The sequence below is a fragment of the Echiichthys vipera genome (genome assembly GCF_963691815.1).
Source record: "Echiichthys vipera genome assembly, chromosome: 18".
NCBI lineage: Eukaryota > Metazoa > Chordata > Actinopteri > Perciformes > Trachinidae > Echiichthys > Echiichthys vipera.
Window position 1 is genome coordinate 5,313,059 of NC_139843.1, and position 23,289 is coordinate 5,336,347.

General features: G+C 41.0%; 1 protein-coding gene across 2 annotated transcripts; it reads left to right on the forward strand.

The window, feature by feature from the left end:
- The first annotated feature begins 4,779 nt into the window (after positions 1-4,779).
- Positions 4,780-22,387, forward strand: LOC310961312 (plexin domain-containing protein 1-like). 2 transcript variants are annotated; one of them, XM_083933338.1, is made up of 13 exons: positions 4,780-5,296; positions 13,911-14,077; positions 16,321-16,464; positions 16,544-16,613; positions 17,680-17,802; positions 17,887-18,005; positions 18,109-18,205; positions 18,825-18,920; positions 19,008-19,089; positions 19,169-19,229; positions 19,316-19,439; positions 20,249-20,415; positions 21,761-22,387. In XM_083933338.1, the coding sequence occupies exons 1-13, from the start codon at positions 5,221-5,223 to the stop codon at positions 21,884-21,886; spliced, it is 1,452 nt and encodes a 483-aa protein (XP_083789464.1). In that variant the 5' UTR covers positions 4,780-5,220; the 3' UTR covers positions 21,887-22,387. The 2 variants fall into 2 exon arrangements, with proteins under 2 accessions (XP_083789464.1, XP_083789465.1); XM_083933339.1 differs by having other exon boundaries at positions 16,324-16,464.
- The last annotated feature ends 902 nt before the right edge of the window (positions 22,388-23,289 follow it).

A 23,289-nucleotide genomic window follows, 5' to 3' on the forward strand; every position in this document is an offset into this window, starting at 1 on the left:
ATCTGTAATGGGAAACAGCCCTGTGTCTTCTTTGAGCCAGGTTTTGAAAAAAGGAAGAAGAGGGCAGGATGGGAATCTGGAACAAGGGTCACTGGTGGTGGCCAATCACAAACCAGGCTGTTGCCCATTATCAGGGTTTTAAAATCACTATCAACAAAGAAAACAGCATGTAAATGTACAAAGTCTGGCTAGAAAACATACTTGCTGCTTCTCATCATGGTTCCTGTGCAACTGGGGAAACCACTGCTACTTCTGGGAATCTGTCCTTGATGTTTGTTATGTGGCATTTTGATGGTCTAAGCCCCTACAGAAAAAGTTTTCTCCCTATTTTTGATTTTTGATTGATTTTAATTTCTTTTTTCAGTCATAATTACATCCCAATGATGCTACAAATGAACTAAAACAGATTCTACATATGAATGCACTGACCGAAATGCAATATCTGATAACAATATAGCTGTGCATTGCCTTTTTGTTATTATTTATATGCATTCATGTTTTTAGAGACTTGTCTCACAACCAAAACTCCATTCTTGCGTCTCAAGTTTCTACTCGAACTGTAAACAACGATTGCTGCTTGGAGAGGGAAATCTTGACCTGGATGTCTGCTGACAACGCTGGGAAGCCTAAAACATTAGCCACTGCCCCCAGAGGATAAATCGTCATTAGACTCAAAGCCGAAGGATTGTAGAATTGCATTGCTTCTTTCGTTGTTTACAAAAACCTCTTTATCTTGGGCCTGTTCCAGCTACACATGGGTGACAAATATGGGTAACGAATGAATTGTCTTAATGAAGCCTCCAGAACAGCTCTCATGCTCCTTTGTATTCGATTCAACAAAGCGCTGAACTCTACTGAAGGGATGAATACCAATCTTCAAAAAGATATTCTCTCATTTGGTGATTTTGACAGAGCGTCGTTCCTCCAAAATCGCTCATATGTGTCCAATTGTTTTCAAATCTGGTGTTAGTTTCCCACTCATTTATTCAAGTTTTATTTAACTTTATCATCCATCTGTGTTTCTAAAGGTGCTTTCACAGCAGCCTTATTTAGTCAGATTGAATGTGTTTCCTCATTTGCTACGGTTAGTTTGGGCAGGTGGGAATGCAGTGATCCGCTGCGCCAACCCATTCTTATCCCAACTAGTCAGAAGCAGCCACTCAGGAACTCTTGGTGTCACTTGTCAACGCACTGGGTCCAATTATAATGCTGGGACTATAAAGACTTCACGTTGTGTATTCAAACAAAACTGCGAGGTTAGGTCTGGGCAACAAAACCACTTGGTAACGGTTAGGGAAATACTGGGTTGGGGTTAAAATAAGTAACCAGAATTTTCAGACAGTTTGTTACACTGGCTCATTTGAACTGAGATGTCGGGTTCTCTCAGTTACTCATTTACGTTCTGACTCAAACTCCTGATTATTAAGAATGAACTTGAAAATATCACATATAATATGCATGACTCATAAATAATTATATTCCTTATAGCTTTAAAGAGTTACCTTGTTTTTAAGTGCATCAAAGTGCACAGACACCAACAACCAACTTTGAATCAGACAGATCTAAACCGTCGCCCAATTTTGTGCCCAAAATATCTTTTAGCTCACAACTGATTTTTCACACAGTTCACAGAGTTTCACAACATCAGAACTGAGTCAGGATGGAGGAAATTCTGAGATTTGGCAAAGCTTTTGGATGTTACAAAATCATTGGAAGTACTTTTAATGAACTTTTCACATCAATCAGCAAACTAAATAGTCTGGAAAGTAGGGAGGCAGGGAAAGTCCAGTCATTTAGAAACACTTTACAGGACTCACTAAAAACGGCTTTGTATTGGGGTTTTTTATGTGTAAAAATAATTATGTTAGTTTATGAGGAATCACTTGGAAATGCTCGCTTGTTGCACAAACACACAAACTGTTACAACTCATTAACCTCCTTTAGCTTTAATCATCTAAAATGAAATAAAAAAAAATGTAAATGTGGAAGAGCAGTTACCCCTGATGTGATTAAAATGTTGATTTGTGTATTTATATGGTGAAGCTGATGAACCAAACTGGCTCATATTAGTTAAAATGTCCCTGTGCTGTGGACTAACGTTACTCAGAGCAGCAGTGTTGTCCCTAAAACTGATTGAAAACCCATAAGAGTCACACTGGGTGCCATATTCCTCCATTACAATGCATTACAACACAAACTGTGGTTTATTTTGGGTCAGTCTCACATATACCGTCCCGCTGCTAAATCCTCACGAGAGCGACCAACGTGTATTAATCCACAGCTGAAAATAGTCCCCAACAAATTTACTCCTGTTGGGCCGCAAATGTTTACTAAAAACTACAGCGACCAGCTAAAAATTGCATTTCTGACTTTTTTCTAAAGATAGGGAAGTTGGAACCTACTGTAGTAGCCTGTGAATGTTCTCATTCGTCCAGGTCATCGTTATCCTCAAAGCAATTCAGTCAAAAGCAACTGGACTTCGTTGTTTGTCTAGGAAGACGTTTCACCTCTCATCCAAGACCAGGTTGGTCCAGTCCCAGCCTGGTCAGATGCGTACATGAACTGATGAAGCCTCTTGGATGAGAGGTGAAACGTCTTCCTAGACAAACAACCAGTCCAGTTGCTTTTGACTGAATTGCTTTGAGGACTACTGTAACAGGCAACAGCTTATTGTTGGTTTTGGTCTTTTTCTGGGACAATACAAAATAACACCGGCTTCTTGGAAAATATGTATTTTTAAGTATTTTTCTATCATGTTGTTAACAGCTAGGTGTGAATTCAATGTACTACATGTCTGATGAATAAAGAAACACTCTCTGGTCACTCTCTGCTGAAAGTAAATGAACGTATTAACCAGTGTAGGAACTTTAATCAGTAATGATCACAGGGTACTGCAAACATCCGAGGCTGCTTGATAACCTCCGTCACTAGACTAGATATTCCCCCCACACTTCCACGAGGACAAGGTCATAAAAGTGGGCGTGTGAGACTATTCTGTGATTTCTTTTTCTCAAACAACAAAAATCCAGTCAGAACTAGTTTCCAACAAGCAAGAAATTTGGATACCCCCAAGGTCCTCTAATCTTTATGACTGGACAGTCTGAACATCCTCTCACAACAAAGATTACATGATTAACTTCTACCCCACAAAAAAAAGGAAACTGGAAGTAGTTGGGTGCAACTATATCACACCACATAAAGTAGAAGGGCACTCCAAGAGCTCAGACCTCCGCCAAGGCTTGCAATGTTAAAGAAAGTGAAAATCAGTTCAAAATGTAATGTGTTTTTCCTTGGCCCGCTCCACACCCTTCCACAAATTTTCAGGGAAATTGGGCCAGTAGTTTTTTCCGTAATGTTGCTGACAAACAGAACTCTTCGCAGAGGTAATAGGCTAACCGGTCACCTTAATGGCAGAAAAAAGCATCACCGAGGCAGCCAACACACAGATGTCTAGACAATATAAACTCGACAGCAGCTGTCGAAAACAAACACACTGTTGCACACCGCCCCACAACTCTACGGTTGTGTATATTTGTGTGTCTTTGTTGAAGGTGTTTCGGCCTTTTTTTTTTTTTTATAAACGTTAAATTCTGTCCAATACTTTACGATTCTGCCATTAGACCCCGTACAGAGGCCGCGTGTTACTTACTGGTCAGCAGTGATGGATGATCGTTGGAAAACAATTCATGAAACAGATGCAACAGATGTGCTAGTGTTCCTGAAAAACGATCAACTACGCAAGCAACACAGGTCAAACAATACTATTAATGCATCTGTGGACTTTGAGAATTTACCGAATTAAATAACTGTGGATTCCTCGCTGCTCGCTTTACTTTCGGCATCTCCCTACTAAGCTCCTATGGACTCTGCTGTGCCAGAGGTAGCGTGTAAATCTTCCAGAAGCTCTTCAAAAACAATTCAGTGTCTTAACAGTTCATGACACAGTTCAGTGACTCGCACTGCTTGTGTCAAATAGTAATATTTTCTCTTTCTGATCTCATAAAGTGGCAAAAGGGGAAGAAGAAATAAATCCTTATTACACTTACTCGTGTCCAGCTGTGTTGGGATCCTGCCAACAGCGCCAATTTGATGAATAAAGAAACACTCTCTGGTCAGTTTCCATTGAAATTAATGTATTAATTACAGTACTGGCGCCAGGAAACCGCACATCCGAGGCTGCTTGATAACCCCCGTCACTACCCTAGATATATCCTCCAGACTGCAATGAGGACAAGGTCATAAAAATTGGCGTGTTTGGCTCTTTTTAAGCAGTTTTTCCACAAGTATCAGTTCTTAAGTGTCACTTCTAAAACACATAAATGCTGGTATCTGGATCATTGTTACAACAACCACATCAACAAATCCTTTCAAAGTGGATATAGAACAATAAAAAGAAGAAAATTCAAAGTGGTATACTCCAATTTATTTAATTTGTGTGAACGGGAACAACTCTTCGGCATAGATTTGAAGGGAATTCAAATTAGATGTGACTCTATAATGAGCTCAGTTGTAAAAGAAAATCAAATAAAGGGGTAAACTTAATATTCAACAATGTCATCTTTCTTCAAACAAACCAAAGGGGGCACTGCTCAAAATGTCAACCATTTAACAACATCACATTTGTTTTGGTTCAGCATGCTTCCACATGGGGGAGACATGCTCCTCCCAACTCCAACCCCCTTTTTTTTAAGTTTGGAAGGAAAAAAAATGTGGAAATACATAAATATTTTCTCTTTGTGGAAGTCTTACAAAAATCCAGAGCTCTGTTAGAGAGAGAAACCGAGAGGCAAACGCGAGGAACGAGACAGAAAACGGGCGTGAAGAGTAGAAAAATAATGAGCAACGCGTAGAAAAATAATGAGCAAAGAGAAAACACCTCACTCTGCAACACTTTGAAGGTTTGTCAACTCTTTTTTTTCCTGCCATGGACCAGTCATCCCAGAGGTTACTCTAAAAGGGCTAAAAACAAGGACGTAAAGCAGAGAAGAGAGACACACAGGCAGACAGAGGAGGGAGAGAAAAGCAGGAAAACCTTGGCTGAGGTGAGGAAAAACCAGTCGTGTGGGAGAGCAGAGGCAAAGAGAGAGACGACGAAAAAGGCAGGGGAGTGGAGGAGTGAGGCGCCCCCGTTCCTTCGCAGCGAAGTGAGAGGGGGGGAAACAGGGGAGAAGAAAAAGAAGAAGAGAGGAGTAATAAAGGAGGGAGAAGAGTCGGCTGGACATGGGGCTTTGTGCTGTTCTCCTCATCTGTCTCTCCCAGGCTGAGCTAGGAAGAGTCTGGGCTCAGGAGCATGAAGGTAAGTCCCTGTGCTTCAATGCCAAGGTATTCACACGTCTTCTAATATTAACACCATTTTTGACAGTCTTTCTTCAAAATACACTATAAAGACGGCTTCCAAAAATACAGGTTAAAGGGAATATTTTATGACCTGAATGCCACGAACTCTGGCAAAAGGAGAGTGTGAACTTTTTTTATAGAGCACTTTTGCGTGGATTTGCTGTGTGTTCATAAGTAATGTGTGAAGCTTACGGGTCCCTTGACATTTCTTTCTGTCAGTCACAAGGGGAACATATGTGTGTGTGTGTGTGTGTGTGTGTGTGTGTGTGTGTGTGTGTGTGTGTGTGTCTCTGAATTTTCTTAGGCCATTCCAAGAACCTCTGTATTTCCGATTTGAAAAACCAAATGTCTGGTGTTTATTTGAAACGGAAATCCTGAATTTTTGCAGATGAATGTTTGAGGTTAACCAGTCATTTAAATCTTGAGTGCTGTTTTCATTCAAGCAGGCATCTTTTAAATAAAAGCAGAAATAGTCAATGAGAGCAGCAGCTGAGCCCATAATACTTAAATTACTAAAGTTTCTTGCTTTTCTATGTAGCTTTATCTCATCTCAAATTGTGTTTAAACACCCCTAAACAATGTGCGTTGTTTTTTCTGTGCATCACCTGTCTATGTATGCCATCGTCCCGCGTGTGTGTGTATGAGCATACACACATGTATGTATTTTTGTTCTCCTTGGAGATGCATTATTTTTAGCCAGCCCCCGTTCTTCCGCTGCTGCTGCTCCTCCTCTGACAATCAGCAGTGCTCCAGTTTCTCTTGGCCTATCCTGTGGTCCCAGTTCCTCTGATCAGGGGCCTGGCTCTGCAGAGGGCAACCCAACACACTGTGCACGGAGCAGAGGCAGATACCCCCCTAACAGAAGAAAACTTAACTGGCAAAATGTCCACGCTCATCTTTACCACTATAAAAAAAAACTCAGTTCAAGTTTTCATCTTCACCCCCAAGTGTCCCTAGTGTCTTTTTCCCACAGCCTGATATCGTTGTGCTTGCTCATGCCAGAAAGTGGAACAAGTCTTCGCTAAATAGGCGGTTCTGCAGTGACATCCTCAATCACCTCGATTGAAAGGGATGTACAGTATCTCTTTTATAGGGCAATCAATACTCCAGCAGAGTCACACATTATTGGTTGCATGGCTGTCCCTGTTCTCTCAAAAAGGTCATGCCATTGGAATTTACTTCACCTGCATGATGGATGGGTGTGACATGTAGCCGCTAAAATTGCTGGTGTGATCAGGCGTCTGTGCCATGTGTCCGCTGCATGTAGGATATCAACTTGTGGATTCAAATCCATCTGTGCAATACCTATTTATTCTTACATTCATGTGCAAACACAGGTTGGGTTGGCGATTAATAAAAACAAGACTAAGGGTCCGCTGCCATGCTAGCAGCTGTGTGAGGCTGTACTGAGCCACCCAGGTGCTTTGAACTAAATGCAAACGTCTGCATGCTTACCCACTTGCAATGGTAATTTTAACTTGATGATGTTAATCGTATTGGTTTAGCATGTTAGCATTCTACATTTGCCAACTAGCTGTAAACACAAAGTAAAGTTGAGGCTGATAGGCATGCCATTAGTAAGTATTGGACAAATTAAAATAGATAGACAAAAGTCAGACTGTTCAAGTTATTACAATTCATCCTGAACAGCCATCACTCAAAACCGGTGCTGGTGGCACCATAGCTAAGAAGCTGAGGGATCACCAAAGTCATTCTGATGAACTGTCTGGGGACCATGAATGTCTGTACAGAACTATAGCAGAATCCGTCCAGTAGTTGTTGAGGTATTTCAGTCTGAACAGAAGTGGTGGAGTGAAAACACAGGCCGACATTGCTTGGCTAAAAGTCCGTATCGCCACCCCAAAAGTAATTAACAGTGTAAAATGTTATTTTTCCAATTGGTACCTCCCAGTACAGGTGGCATGACCGGCTGTGTGACCTCAACAGTTCAGCAGGGCATCAAGATCCCTACTCACTACACAGAGCTTAGTCAACATGTCTGGTTATACCAGCGTTAATGTCCAGATGTGTTCCCATCTTCCATAGATTAGAATATTATGCATTCTGGCATGACAACAAAAAGTGTAGAGTAGATGATAGTTATGGCTTTAAATTGTTGTAGCAGGCATCTTAAAATGCATAAATCATTTGATACCGATACCGAAATTTAGGGAAAGCTACCTTTAAATCAGACATTACCTTTCATTTAAGCAGATTACAAGTGATAGACCGTAAATAATGAACACTTGTGTGCAGCGTTTTATTCCAACACAATGGAATAAATTAGAAAGAAGATTTAAACAGTTCAAGATTACTGCCCGAAATAACAGAGAAGCTACGTTTAGGAGCAACATGAAGACAACTTGATTCACATTGAAGGATTTGATCCGACAGGCTGCTCTGAGGTTGCAGACAAATGACATGAATGAGTTACAAATGCCATGAAATAGGTTGCAACCAAGTCAATATGTTCATGTCTGTTTCCATGTAAGCACCGTCAAATCAAGGCAAATTCCTTGTAATGCACATTCCTTGGCAATAAACCTGATTCTGATTCTGATATCTTCAGAGCCTTATTATTTCATCTGAATAAATAACTCTGTAGTCCAACTCTTACTTCCTTCGGTACAATAAGGACAACAGTTAGCCTGATAATCTCATGGTGTAAATGTAGCTTCCAAACATAAAGCTGCAAATCTGTTGTTCTCTGACAGACGTGGGATTAGAAGGGATTTTTTCACCTCTGTAAGAATGATTCACACAGATCGATCAGTGAGGAGCTACTGTACATTTCTCATTGTAAAATAATCTATTATGAAAACTATAAATACTGTGAAATACAACTGGAACAAACATCCTCTGCGAGCTGAAACGACGTGTCAGCTGCACTAAATATGGAAAAATCTGTTCCAAACGTAAACAAGAAACAACTCAATGGCAGTAAATTACACATTTTATAAACTGAGCCGGATCCACTTGTCTCTATTCCTCTGAACGCCACATTTTTTCTTTTTCTTTTCTGGGTCCTTATCAGTCCAGCTGCCAGTGTTTGTGATTGTCTGTTATGGTTACTGCTGTTCCTCTGAGGGTAAAGGTGCCAAATGGCTTCCTCCCACGCCATAAGCTCCAGGCTGGTTTTTAACACAGATCACCGTTTAAAAATCCAACCGCAATAAAACCACTGTGCTAAACTGTAATGACACACACTGACATGCATAGCGGTGATTACTGCTCCACTAATGATTCTTCTTGCCAGAAGACTGCAGGTGCTTCGCTAATCCTTGTCCTGACACAAACGACTGCTACGGGGTCAAGACCGTGAGATTTAATCATGTCTCCCCTGCTTTGTTTGGACAGTACATAATGGTTCACTCTCTTCTTCTGTCTCTGGAGCAAAGATGTTGGCCTTATGTACTTTTTTTGTTGTTGTAGATAATTCGCTTTTCCTTTCCGGGATCAAGTGCACGCCTTTGCGCCCTCAGTGTATCCTCGCCTGTATTTGAACTTCAAAGTGCTGTGCATTTAGCCCAAAACAGAGATTATTTTCAGAGGAAATTTATTTTTCATCCATGGACTTCATCCAGCTGAACAGACTGAAAGACCATTTAGCTCTTGTCTCCGTTGAGGAAACGTGGCTTTTTTATTTCGTCTAGTCTGTTTTGTACCAGGTGCTGTCTAGCCTTCAAAATCTGCTTTCAAATAGTAAAACTGTGACCTATTGTGTTTCTTTGAATAGTCTGAATTCTGCTAAAGACATAAAAACAAGTAATGAAAGAATGCCACACAGTTCAGAGATCAGGGCATTGGGAAATAGGTGTGTGGGAGGCACAAAGGGATGAATGAACACAATGTGTATATCCACTGTATATGGTTCAAAATGCTGTGTCCTAGTTTGATGTGACTCCTTACACCTACTAGTTTTATGAGGCGGTTGCTGCAATGCAGACACTAGTGCTGCAGGTGTGATCATCTCAATATTTGTTAATCATTCAAAATGAGTCTGCAACATAAGAGGTTTAATTCTCATTCAGGGTTAACACTCCTGGCACTGCAAGATATGTCGGATTAAACAGCCGGAAATCTAAATTTGTCTAAATTGACATCATCCTTGAGATTACCAGGAATATTCTGAATTTAGAAGGCTGTCACAATAATTGCCATGCATTTTACTCTAACAGAGAGGGCACCATAGTGTACTGTTAAACTGCCCGCCGTAGATCACTGCAGGGATGATGTATTTTTGTAGGTTGACCCCGAAGTCAGTGTAGCCCGCGATCACTTGACACAGAAGCCAGAGGGATTTTTCCGTTTTGATTATTGCAGAAAATGAGCTCTGTGGCGAACGAAAGTTTATGATAGATACAGATGAACATTGAGGCAACTTTAGCTTGAAGCATAAATGCAACCGCCAGCAGAAAGAGCTAATGTTGGGCTAAACTAACCACACCACCCACTAGCTTCCAACTCATATTGCTTGTACGGTGTGATGAGGTTTGTTTAGCCACTTGTTAGCAAACACCCGTTAAAGATATATACAAGCTTCAAAACTCACTAGTGGGATATTAACTGACATACTTTATGTTGTAGAACAAAATCTCTTAAGCTTGTGTTAACCCAGACATTATTTTAGTTATCTATCTGAAAAACCCATTGACTGAGACAAGTGAACTGGAAGTGCACAAATGAAAAGTAAATTCAGGGGTTGTAGGACTCCTACAGCTCACTATTCACTAGCAAATTTGTCACATCTGTCGCTTCAGTTGTTGGATTTCTGGGCCCCATTTCAAGTTCACCAAGATGTTTCTACTGCTCCAGTTTGCACATTCCCAGTGCAGGTTTCACATACACATGTGTCTGCCAGACCTGATGCTACGGAAGTCATCTTAACTCATGTCTTTATGCCAGGTCCAGCCCACTCTTGAACTCTTTTTAGCCTTTTTTTTTTGTTGGAAGTCCATCCAGACCCACATGCAGACAGTTAGACAAGGTTAGAAATGTTCCGGGAAGGAGCTTGATGTTTGTAAAGTAAACTCTGAAAGTGCCCTGTAAAGTGTAAAGGATGCAGAAACATGTATGCACAATCATATACAAGAAGTATGCACTGCTAAAGGACGTACATTCATTAATAACTACTGCACAGTCCCTGATCTGCCACTTTCAGTCTTCCTCCTCCTCAAAGCTCTTCTTCACCCCTGCTGTTTGACACCTCCTCAGCTGTTTGGTGATGATGAGCGCTGCAAATCTGACCCAATTAGGAGCCTCTTGTTCCGAAGCCGTGGAAATAGCTTCCTCTGCACCGTAATCACACAAGATTCCTCATTAGAGCCATCTCCCCTGTGTGTGTGTGTGTGTGTGTGTGTGTGTGTGTGTTTGTGTGTGTGTGTGTGTGTGTGTGTGAGTTAACATCTCTATGTTTCTTTCTCTTGTCCCATTTTGTTTTCTTACGTCTCTTTTTTCAGTGTATTTTACTCCTATAACAACAGAAATATTAATTAAATCCAAATGCGATGAACCCCAGCACACAAGAAATAGTCCCACGTATAATCACCACAACTTGTTGTTCACTGCATGGATTAAACAAATAAGATGTAACGTGTTGATCAGTGAGCTCTAGAGGTGCTAGAACGCTGGTTTTGATACCTCTAGACAAAGCCAGGTTAGCAGTTGCACCCTGTTTCCAGTCTTCATGCTAAGCTAACTGACTACAGCTACAACAGCTGACATGAGCATGATATTGTACGTCTCCTCTAATTGATCCGCTGCAAGAAAGCAAATCAGCATATTTCCCAAAGCGCTGCACTGTTCTTTTAACAGTCAACTACTAACATTTTATCGGCTTTATCCAACAAACAGCAAACAAAGAGTCCAAATATGCAATCTCGCCATCACATTTTTGTTGAAGCAGAGGAATAACCAGTACTTTTGACCACGTAGGTCAAAGGTACACCCAAACATTACACCCATAGTGTAACTGTTAAAGGATATTTTACCCCTTTTAATCCAGGCCTGTCTCATGGCAATGTGGTAATGCATAGGCAATATGATGGGCATTAATCCACTGCTATAACAGCCTCCACTCTTCTGGAAAGGCTTTCCACCAAATGTTGTTGAACCTGGCTGCAGGGATTTTCTCCCATTCAACCACAAGAGCATGAAGGTCCAGCATGGGTGTTGGGCAATCATCAGGTCTGGATCTCAGTCAGCTTTCCAGTTCAATCCCAAGGTGTTGGATGGGGTTCAGGTCAGGGCTCTGTTCAGGAAAGTCAAATTCTTCAACACCAAACTGGGAAAACATTCCCTTTATGGACCTGGTTTTGCACAAGGTGTCATGTTAAAAACAGGAAAGGGACTAACTGTTGCCACAGCAGTGCCGGAAGCAAACTATTGTCAAAATCATCATTGAATCCTGGCACATTACGATTTTAAAGTAGAACAAACATACTAAGCCAAACCAAGAAAAAGAGCTCCAGACCAAAACCATAAAAAAGTATGTGGACTGGACCTAGGGTTTGGTCATATAAACACAATTTAAAAAGAAAGAGTGGGTGTCTGAACCTCTGTTGTCCTTTCCCCTCTCAAGATGTTCATAAACATGCTGTAACTTAATAGCTCAGATCACTGAACTAACAGCGCCAATAAAATCTAGACAACAAACTGAATTTAACCTTCAACTTATTCTCCAGTAGGAAAACAACAGAGAGCTTCACCCGGCTGAACTATCAGGGAGTTCTGCCGATCTCACAACTCAGTCCAAAAATGTGCACAGGACAGTGAGTCATGGATCAATTTACTATAAAAAAAGAACCAAAAGAAAAGTCCCAAATGTGAAAAATATAAACATCCATCTGTGATCTGTTGAGCAGATGAAAAGAAAACCCACACAGATGTACAGTAGGTGGTCGGCAGAGACGTGAATACCCACAGGAATAGTTGGCCAATAAAGAACATTGGCACTATATGAAGGTTGTATCATGCTTCACAAGTAGGCTAGTTAATAACCACCTACGCTCCAGCCAAAACACACACGCCACATTATGAGTTTAAAATTGCAGAAATTGAAAAAGGAATCGTGGCACTATTTCTGCATAACACATGCAAAGAAAATGCACACATGAATCCATTTTTCTGTCTTTATTCAAGTTATTTCTCTAAACATGGATTACATTTTCTCAGGACATGTCTGCCCGTTAATGATCGAAATTATGATGACCAATAATGAGCAGATTTGACCGCAGGGTTTTAAAACTGTTCCAATTCCCTTTGAAAACCTGCCTGGCATGTACCGACTAATTAAATAATACGTATTAGTGTGTAACTTCACAGTTCATCATTGTTTTTAGAGGAGTGTCATAAACTGTGCAGATTATAATGGCTCTGGATAACCAACAAGACCAACAAAATATGACCTACAACCAATTATTCCAACGAAACCTGAATTACAACCAGTAAGACCAACAAAAAACAAGAACTACAACCAATACGACCAATGAAGCGTGACCTATAACCAGTCAGGCCAACGAAACATGACCTACAACCGATAATTCCAACGAGACACTACAGTACTTACAACCAATAAGACCAACGAAACAAGAACTACCATCAATCAGAGCAACGAAACCCAATCTACAACCAATAAGACCAACGAAACAAGAACTACAACCACTACGACCAATGAAGCGTGACCTATAACCAGTCAGGCCAACGAAACATGAACTACCGCCAATCAGAGCAACGAAACCTAATCTACAACCAACAAGACCAATGAAACATGACCTCCGACCTATAATTCCAACGAGACCCGACTTACAACCAATAAGACCAACGAAACTTAACCTACAACCGACAAGACCAAAAAATGTGACCTGCAACCAAGAAGACCAGCGAAACATAACCTACAACCAATAACTCTAACGAAACCTGACTTACACCCAGTCAGACCAACTAAACATGAAATAGTGTACAACCAATAAGACCAGCTGGGTCTGGGTCTGAGGCTGGGTCACTCAAAAGTGTTTCTGAAAAACATTTTAGACGATAAATGGGTAATACAGAAACAGAATCTTCATTCATATTTGATTAGTACTTCCTAGTTTGACAGTTTGGTCAGAGTTTTGTGAACCTAGTAAGTCTCACTGGACGGAAAACACCAGTTACATTAAGTAGCTTTGTTCTAGCATTTTACCAGGTCGGCTCTAGATCTGTCTGAATGGAAGGGAGACTAGACGTATCCCGACGCCAGAGCAAATGAAACATGAGCATGGCAGATTTGTCTGGTTTGTACAGTATTCAAAGACAACAAAAGAAGTCTTTTCACACATTTTGAAATCATGGACAGGTATTCAATGACCACGTTTTTCTCAAAAGACTTGAATTCAGAATTTGGTGCTCGATCTGTTGGGGAGCCGACGGTGTGTGCGTATCCACCTAATGGTCAATCACAGAGTTACTTCAGCATGAAGAAAACGTTAGAAGAACATAACACATTGGCCGTGCACCGTTCAAGAGATGTCTCTGCATGCAAGGCCCACACATGTGTTAGCTGTTCAGTCACCATAATGCCTGTCTTGTTCTAGATGCACTGAGTGGGACTCCTCTGCAGACTGATGGGGATCTACCCGGTTTTCACAGAACCAAGAGGAACCAGCAGACCCCACACAAACACAGAGAAGCCCGCAACACTGGAGGAGGAGGAGGAGGACTTGATATCAGTACTCTGCCTGACAACATGACCCGCATAGTGGTGAGATCCAAATAATTGACACTTTGCTTAGTCCATCATTGCTCTGACATTCAAGCTTTCCACTGTAGCACAGCACATATGCAACAAACCCATATTTAAACAATGCATTCAACCAAATGTTGTGAATGAATAAAGTGGAACTCATAGATTATTATCAGGTTTAAAAAAGCCGGTATTTAATCTACATTGTAGATGCTTTAATCCGACTACAGGGTCATCATCTTTACACGAGCTAGAGAAGCTTTGAGTGGAGGTTATTGTTATTCTGTCAGGTGGACTTGTCCTGTGCCATTTTCCACTCATAAGCTTTGGCATCTGTGTGTGTGTGTTCATTTGAGTGTGATGATTTATTTGTGTCTCATGTCCCAGACTCTTCTTTTACTTGAATTAACCCAAATAAATTGTGTTGTACGTCTTTTTATTCTATTTCCTCTCCTTCCAATTCAAATTGAAAACAGACGACAGCCTGGTCCTGCCAACTTACAGTGTTTGTTTAAGCGCGAGTAATGTGCGCGTGTGCATGTGCTTGTGAATGACTCATTTGGACAAGATCACATGAAACCCCTTTGTTGCCTTTTTTGGGGGAGGTCTGATCCCGACTTCAAAAACTCTCCACCTCTTGTCCAATGGGAATCTCTTTCATAAATCAGTCGGCTGTGAGGGAAAAGTACACGATCGTTCCCTTCTCCTCACCTAGAAATCCCACGCCCCCCTTCTAGAAAACATTGGCTGGTGTCAGGCAATGGAGATGGGAGAAAAAAGTGGGTCAGTTGCTGTATATGGAGCAGCCAGAGAAGCAGCGAGAGTGCTGCATTTAACTGCTCCACTTTCTGAGCCCACACTAAACCCCAGAACCATTGCTCTCTGTCACCTTCAACTGTGGCGTGCATTAATAATGCCATCAAGAATGGCGATCAGTAGGAAGTCACAGCGTCGTGTGCAATGTGTAAACAGCTCCCCCAAGTGGAAGTGTTTGGACAGAAATAGATAGAAATCCCAGATGTCTGCTGTGGTGGTTCCCAACACGAGACATCTCCTTTAACCCCTTTTTGATTGGTTCTACGTCTTTGATTTATGAGCAGGTCACGCTGCATCAAAAAGTGGAAAAGTCTCCATAACAGTACATGATTTTGTGACGCTGATTGTTTTTGTCTTACCTTACAACTTCTTCCACCCAGTGACTCCTCGTAGGGTGCGACCCCGATGGCCTGATTCACTGTCACAACGACCCTTAATCATGTCGGGGTGCAAAATGTCTGAAAAAAAAACATGCACACAAAATAAATATATGTATTGATAAGATAATATTAAAGTAAATCAAAGGTTTTCAGGAGGATGATGATGAAACTATGAATGATTCTCGAGGTTTGTGGAGGAAAGAGACAACGATTAGAATAAACAGGTAAAAGGTGGTAAACGTACTTTCCTCACAAACATTCATTTCTTTCTTTTAATACAAGAGTATAATAATATATAAATATGGAATATAATTCAGGGCTACAACTGACAATAACTTTAATTATATATTAATCTGCAGATTATTTTGTAGATTAACTAATTCATTGCTGTGTCGAAAAAATGTCACAAAACAGTGAAAATGTCCGATAAATGTCTGATACTATTTTTACTAATTATGAAAAGAAAAGTGTCAAATTTGAGAAGCTGAAAAGCTGAGCATTTATTTGGAGTTTGTGATAAATTACTCAAATAGTGACTCAAATAGTGACACAGAAGGGTCCAGCTGTCTCTTGTTATCTCATGCTATTGCAGCCCTAGTGTCAACGCTCCAACTGCAATCAAAACATCTGAAATCCTTCTTGCGTAGCTCACAGATTTTGCGTTCACGTACATGTGTGGACCATGTTTCGGCCCTCACTTAGCTGTAGACAATTCTGTGAGTTGACCTAACTTCAAAACTCTGGGCTGTCGTCGTGTTATTATGCCCTCTACATGACCATGTCTGCAGTATATACACAAAACACGAGTACACCACTAATGCCATACAATACAGGTCTATAAGGGTTCATTTCTGGGATATAACTGCAATTTCAAATACAATCACAAATCTGGTTGCAATCAAATATTCTCCTCACATCATTCAACCGTAAGAAGTACCTACAAATATTTAAGAATTATATGGCAAAATGACATGAAGTGCAACATCATGAATAATTCAAATCAAATGGATTCTCATGAATAATGGCATATGAAAACGTTGATAATGAGTGGCTTGTTTCTCTAAGGAGGACTCCCAGCGGTACTACACATGGCAGAGTTATGGTCCCACAGACAGACGGACCGAGGACCTGTGGGTAAATCTGAACACCCTGCACAAGAGCCAAGTCCAGATCCACGGCATTCTGTCCAATGCACACCGACAGGCAGCGGTGAGATGATCACACACACGCACACACACACACTCTGATTTAACTCCCAGCCATGTCTGATATGTTTTCTTTTCAACAGAGAGTGGCGCTTTCCTTTGATTTCCCTTTTTACGGACACCACTTGAGACAAATTATCGTAGCGACTGGTGGTGAGTTTCCCTTTACATTACTTCTACGACCTCACAGCAGCGCTCATCCACTTTGTTCTTCCAATCAGGAGATTGAACGCGTACCGGGGAAATATTCAGGAATACCAGCTATAATAAATGTGGTTAATTGTAAATGTCTTCATTTTTTCGATGATTTTAATTGCTTAAAGACTCGGCCTAAATTTTTCACCCCAAAGAAAATAATCACGCAAGAGAGAGAGAGAGAGTTATTTGTTGATTCAACATTATGCAAAGAATCATGACAACATTTATACGTCATGATAAACAGCTGCTAACAGCACATTATGTACATGGCTATTGTTTGAATTTCTGTATGAATGCTAGTATTGTATTGAAAATTCTGGTATTGTGAAAACCTTACTATCTGTTTATTTATCGCAAGTGATAACATTAACAGGGCGACACGTTGGTGTGGTGGTCAGCACTGTCGCCTCACAGCAAAAGGGTTCCTGGTTGAATCCCGACTGGGGCCCTTCTGTGTGTAGTTAGCATGTTCTCCCCGTGTCTGCGTGGGTTTTCTCCGGGTTCTCCGGTTTCCTCCCACAGTCCAAAGACGTGCAGGTGTTCGGTTCATCGATGACTCTAAATCACCCGTAGGTGTGAATGGTTGTCCGTCTCTGTTCGTCTCCATGTGTCCTGCGATAGACTGGCGTCCTGTCCAGGGTGGACCCCGCCTCACGCCCCATGTCAGCTGGGATCGGCTCCAGCCCCCACGACCCCAACAGGGACATGAAGATGAATGAATGAATAACGTTAACGTGATATTTGCCAGCGTTATCACATGACGCATATTTTCCTCATATCATGCAGCCCTAAACTACAGCACATATATATATATATATATATATATATATATATATTAAAAAAAGCAGACAGTTTGCTGTAAATGACGGCAAAGATGCGAGGTGTTTTAAGCTCCCAACCCCTTCCCTCAGGCCGTATTGATAAAAACAATAAAAGAATTTGTTCTTAAAGACCTGCCAGGTAAAATAAAGCTCAAATAAAAATAAATAAATAACATCTGTGCCTGTGTTTCTCCCCCCAGGATTCATCTTCATGGGGGAGATTACTCATCGAATGCTGACCGCCACACAGTACATCGCTCCCCTGATGGCCAACTTTGACCCCAGCTTCTCCAAAAACTCCACAGTGAGGTACTCGGACAACGGTAAGTGAGGAGCTCGTCTGTGAAGTCTGTCGTGTTTGGGAGTTTTTTTTTCTTTGACCAGCCTCTGTATCCTGCTCCGCTCAGGTAATGTATTTGTGGTGCAGTGGGACAAAGTGCAGCTAAAGGACCGAGAGGCTGAAGGACCTTTTACTTTCCAGGCGGTCCTCCACAGAAATGGAACCATTGTTTTCAACTACAGAGTCGTAAGTCTTGGACTTCAAATGGACTGTTTTTCTTTTTTCTTTGCTTTGTGGTCATCTTTACACTTTTACATCTGTGAAAACAAACGCTGCTGTTAACTTTCAGATCTCTTTACCGGTGGAGCAAATGAATTCCACCGAGCACCCAGTGAAAGTAGGACTGTCTGATGCTTTCATGGCACTCCTCTCCTCACAGCTCCCAGGTACCTTTATTTAAACACTTTAATATGTTTGGACAAGCATTGCTGCCACTGTGACAAAGACAATATAGTGTCTCTCAATTCTGTTTCTTCCTATTTGTTCATATTTTTCTTGTTATAACACATAAATCCCATATGAAACATTATAAGAAAGAAAACCCAACTTTTCATAAGAAAATGTCCTACCTGATCCAGTAAAAGCCCAAAGAAAAGACTTGAGCCCATATAGACATGGTTCCAGTTTGGAACCATGTTTTATTTACTGAAATTTATATTTACTGAGCAATGAAAGTTTTTAAAGAGCCTTGTGTGAGGCACATTTGAGTTAACCTTCATGGACATTTATAACATTTTTTGCAAATATAAAATACAAGTTAATTTGTGTAAATGGGTCATTGTCAGTTTCTCAGATATGGGCTTCGGGGTTCAGTGTCTTGCCCAAGGACACCTCCACATGTGGACCGGGGTAGCTGGGGATCGAACCTCCGATCTCTCAAATGGAGGAGGATCCACTCTCCCACTGATTTGATTTATTTTAAATCCATTCAGAGAAACCTTTAAACCACACAGAGCAGAATCCTAAACCTTGCAAACTCAGTAACATTTTATTTCTGTCTTGAAGAAGCGAACCGGCGTACGATCTACGAGTATCATCGCGTCGAGATCGACACCACGAAGATCGTTAACAGATCCGCTTTTGAGTTCACACCTCTGCCCAGTGAGTATCTTAACAAACCGGCCTTAGTACGAGAGCCTCATTATTGACCTCTCTAACTCCACGACTCTGTGTGTCTCACTCCTTCAGCTTGTCTTCAACACACATCCTGCGATCTCTGCCTTACATCCAACCTGACAACGGGCTGCGGCTGGTGCAACACACTTCAAAGGTTAGGATGAAGTTCTGATATCTATCTGGTAATGAAGCCGCAGAGAGCCTGGCTCTTCTCATGTTGTTCTACGTTTCAGATGTTCTGACGGTATCGACCGGCACAGACAGGAGTGGTTAGACTATAACTGCCCTGAAGAGGTGAGACACATTTTCCCATTTATAGAGCAGAAAAAAGAGCAGCTGTTTGATGCTGTCTTGAGTCATTCCTGTGGGCATTCACTCAGGCAAAAGGCACATGTGAGGACTACAACCCCGTACTACCTGAGGGATCTATGAGCCCCTACAACCAGTCTTCTCCGGGTCCAACACCTTCTTCAGCAGTGGTCGAGGAGCAGCCCGTCACTAAAGGTAGACTCCTCTGAAGAAGACTCTAGGGGGGAAACAGACAGTGAGGTTTGTCAGTGAAGGTTCATCTCGAATCATCCTGGAGAACAATGAATTTTTAGTACTGTTTCCATTGTTTTTCCCTGGTATTTACACAGTCACATACATTTAATGTCTGACGTAATGATTTAAAAGAAAATCAATGTTTGGAACGTGATCACTCCATTGCATGGGCTTTATCGGTGGTTATCAGCCTCATAGATACGGGTCAGAAGGGGCCTACACCTCAGAAGGTTGCTATCATCTGTTCACATGGTAATGACCGTCCTGGTTCAACCTGTCTCACCTTCTTCAGTCTTGCACACACGACCTGTGCAATGAGCGATTATTTTGTCTCCAAACAAAACAACCTACAGCGTTTGGCGACACTGTTGGATAGTTTCCACGCTGCCTGATTGTCTGACTGCTCATTTTTTCCCATGCTGGGTTTTATAGTGATTCTCATATTCCCAGATCTCAGCACTTTTGTTATCAAAAAGAACTGGCTATGAAATAAGTTGCTTGTTGTATTAAACTGGCCTTAGCCTTTTAACCACCTCACTGATATTTTTTACAAGCTAACTGAGTGCTGTTTGGGCCTTTATTTGTCCATTTATTGGTTGGCTGACCGTGCTGTTATTAAACTGTTTGTTTGACACAGTTTATGCACACACATAATGCAACACAGATACACCCTTTTTTCTTTTGTTCTGTTTTTTCTCTTGGATGAACCGTGCTGACCGTGTTGTGCTGTATGAATAAAAGTCAGAAATCACTGCTTTCCCTCCTTTTAGATACACAGACGGGTCCACCGAACCACAAGGGCTCGGGGATAACCGAGAACACGGCCATCATAGCAGGTGTGGTGGCTGCGCTGGTTCTGCTTGTCGCTCTGACCTTACTGGCTGTCTACTACATCAACACACACCCGACAGTTGCTCCACCGTTCTACCTCATGCAGGTGAGGAAAACTAATGAATACGTTCTGTGGAGTCAACGGTTTATTTTCCTGTTTAAAGATATCTCACGTGGACGGTCATGTTTGCCGAGGTAAGTATGTTTACTCAAGTAAGGTACTTTTTGCATTTTCACTCCTTTCTTATGACGTAAACCTAGTTATAAATGTCCCAAACGTTTACAAAAGCACAGCTGACACGATTGGTAGATTCATGGATTGGGCGATGGACAGACAATGCACTGGCGACTATTTGAATAATCGTTATTATTCCTGCAAAACGTTTCATGGTTCCAGCTTCACAAATCTGAGGATTTTTTTTGCATGCCTTTTTAATCATTTTAAGTGTTTTAATCAGTGGTGTGGTGGTAGTTCATGAGGTGGTTATGACGGTAGTGGGTAAACTGTAAACTGCCAGAATAATAGGTGAATATACTGTAAACGGCCAGAATAATAGGTGGGTATACTGTAAACTGCCAGAATAATAGGTGGGTATACCGTAAACTGCCAGAATAATAGGTGGGTATACTGTAAACTGCCAGAATAATAGGTGAATATACTGTAAACTGCCAGAATAATAGGTAGGTATACCGTAAACTGCCAGAATATTAGGTGGGTACACTGTAAACTGCCAGAATAATAGGTGAATATACTGTAAACTGCCAGAATATTATGTGGGTATACTGTAAACTGCCAGAATAATAGGTGAATATACCGTAAACTGCCAGAATAATAGGTGGGTACACTGTAAACTGCCAGAATAATAGGTGGGTATACTGTAAACTGCCAGAATAATAGGTGAAAATACTGTAAACTGCCAGAATAATAGGTGGCTATACTGTAAACGGCCAGAATAATAGGTGGGTATACTGTAAACTGTCAGGATAATATACCCCGTATTCCCTCCACTACACCACTGGTTGTAATTCATTGTTTGTACTGTTGGTCGGACAAAACAAACATTGTGAGGGCGTCACTTTGGGCTCTGAGAACTCCGCGGGTTCATCCAGAGTGAAAATAATTATTATTTGCAGTCCTGCAGAGAGTAGTTAAAGCTGCAACAGTGAAAAGCTGCTTTTACAAATGCATGATTAATAAGAATAACATCCTGATTTAACAGTCACAAGGGACATTTCTCTGTTTTACCTTAACTTTTAATACTCAAAGTACATTTTCCTGTTTCTACCTACAAACTTTTACTTAGGTAACAGTTTCAATGCAGGACTTTAACATGTACCAGTTTTTATACAGTGTGGTATTAGCACTTTTTGAAAGGATCTGAATACCTCCTCCACCACTGCATAGTTTGTCTGCTGCCTGGCCTTTAGCGACTACTGTCTGTTGTTCGTAGCGACGCACCAATAACTACTGGCCCTCCATGAAGTTCCGCAACCAGGGCTGTCACTCCAGTTACGCCGAGGTCGAGCTCGGGGGTCACGAAAAGGAAGGCTTCATTGAAGCTGAGCAGTGCTGCTAAGAGTCCTGGACTTGGTCAGAAGAAGAAGGGTACACCATCTTGGGGATTGCAAAGGTATATCAAGGGGATGAATACGGAAGATGAGGCCGACCGTCGACACAGGGCGCCCCCTACTTCAACTTTGGCGGCTGGACAGTGTTTACTGTAACTGCTCTTGCCAGCTTTCTCTGTCTTTTGCTCTTTGCCATCGTGGTCTGAGAGGAAGCAGACTGTACAGAAATTATGAGATGCAAACGCATATCTGTCAATGCAAGCAGATGTCAGGGAATTAATCGAACTAGCCTTCATACTGCAAACCAACATACAGCTCAACTTCACAATACGTCTCTGTTTTTATTCTGTTTGTTTTTCCCTTTCATGGAACTGAAACGCAACCATTGACTGGTTCATTATAACAGATATTTAGCTATGTAACTGATAGTGATATAATGATCATCTTGAATTCTCTGGAGAAATGTTGTTTGGATGAATATTAGAGACAACATCAAGATATGAGAGTTTTTCTTTTAACCCTTTCTGTTTAAAAGTGTCTTCTAATAAAAGCTGTTGGTGGTGAGTGTTGATATTTATCTCATGTTTGATGAAGAGTCGAAACAAATGTCTATAACGGCCTCGTTTTTTAGAGCAAGCACATCAGCCACTGAGGTAAAATGACTAAGTAAGAAAAGATGCAGGTCACTGTCAGGTGGGTGCCATTAGGTACACTGTTTTATCTGCGTACATGCACATTAATACTGGCTTTTAATCATTTTCCATTAAACTTTGAATACTACATGTCCACAGGCATAATGATTAATTAAAAGTATTAAAAGTAATCAAACTATCCTCACCTGAATGGTAGATTTGCATTGTAATATCCTTATGTTTGTATGTAACACCCCTTGTCTTTGTTCTACCTAAAACATATTAATTGAATAATACATATTTATTTTAAAAGGTAAAAAGGATACTCTACCTTAAACAGTTTATGTACAAGGTAGAGGATCCCTTTTCCAGGTAACTTGTAATACCACATGTCCACAGGCATAATGATGATTAAAAGTATTGAAAGTAATCAAACTAGCCTCATCTGAATGGTAGGTTTGCATTGTAATATCCTTATGTTTGTATGTAATACCCCTTGTCTTTGTTCTACCTAAAACATATCAATTAAATAATACATATTTATTTTAAAAGGTAAAAAGGGATCCTCTACCTTAAACAGTTTATGTTCAAGGTAGAGGATCCCTTTTCCAGGTACACTGTTTTATCTACATGCACATTAATACTGGCTTTTAATCTTTTTTACATTAAAACTTTTAATACTACACATCCACAGGCATAATGATGATTAAAAGTATTAAAAGTAATCAAACTATCCTCACCTGAATGGTGGGTTTGCACTGTTATACTCTTATATTCGT

Bases quoted from the DNA above. Each gene is read 5' to 3' on its own strand.
- LOC310961312 (XM_083933338.1), top strand. From the start codon at position 5,221: ATGGGGCTTTGTGCTGTTCTCCTCATCTGTCTCTCCCAGGCTGAGCTA. The intron at 16,614-17,679 runs GTGAGTTTCCCT...TTCTCCCCCCAG, and splicing joins AATTATCGTAGCGACTGGTG to GATTCATCTTCATGGGGGAG. The intron at 18,921-19,007 runs GTGAGTATCTTA...TCACTCCTTCAG, and splicing joins TGAGTTCACACCTCTGCCCA to CTTGTCTTCAACACACATCC.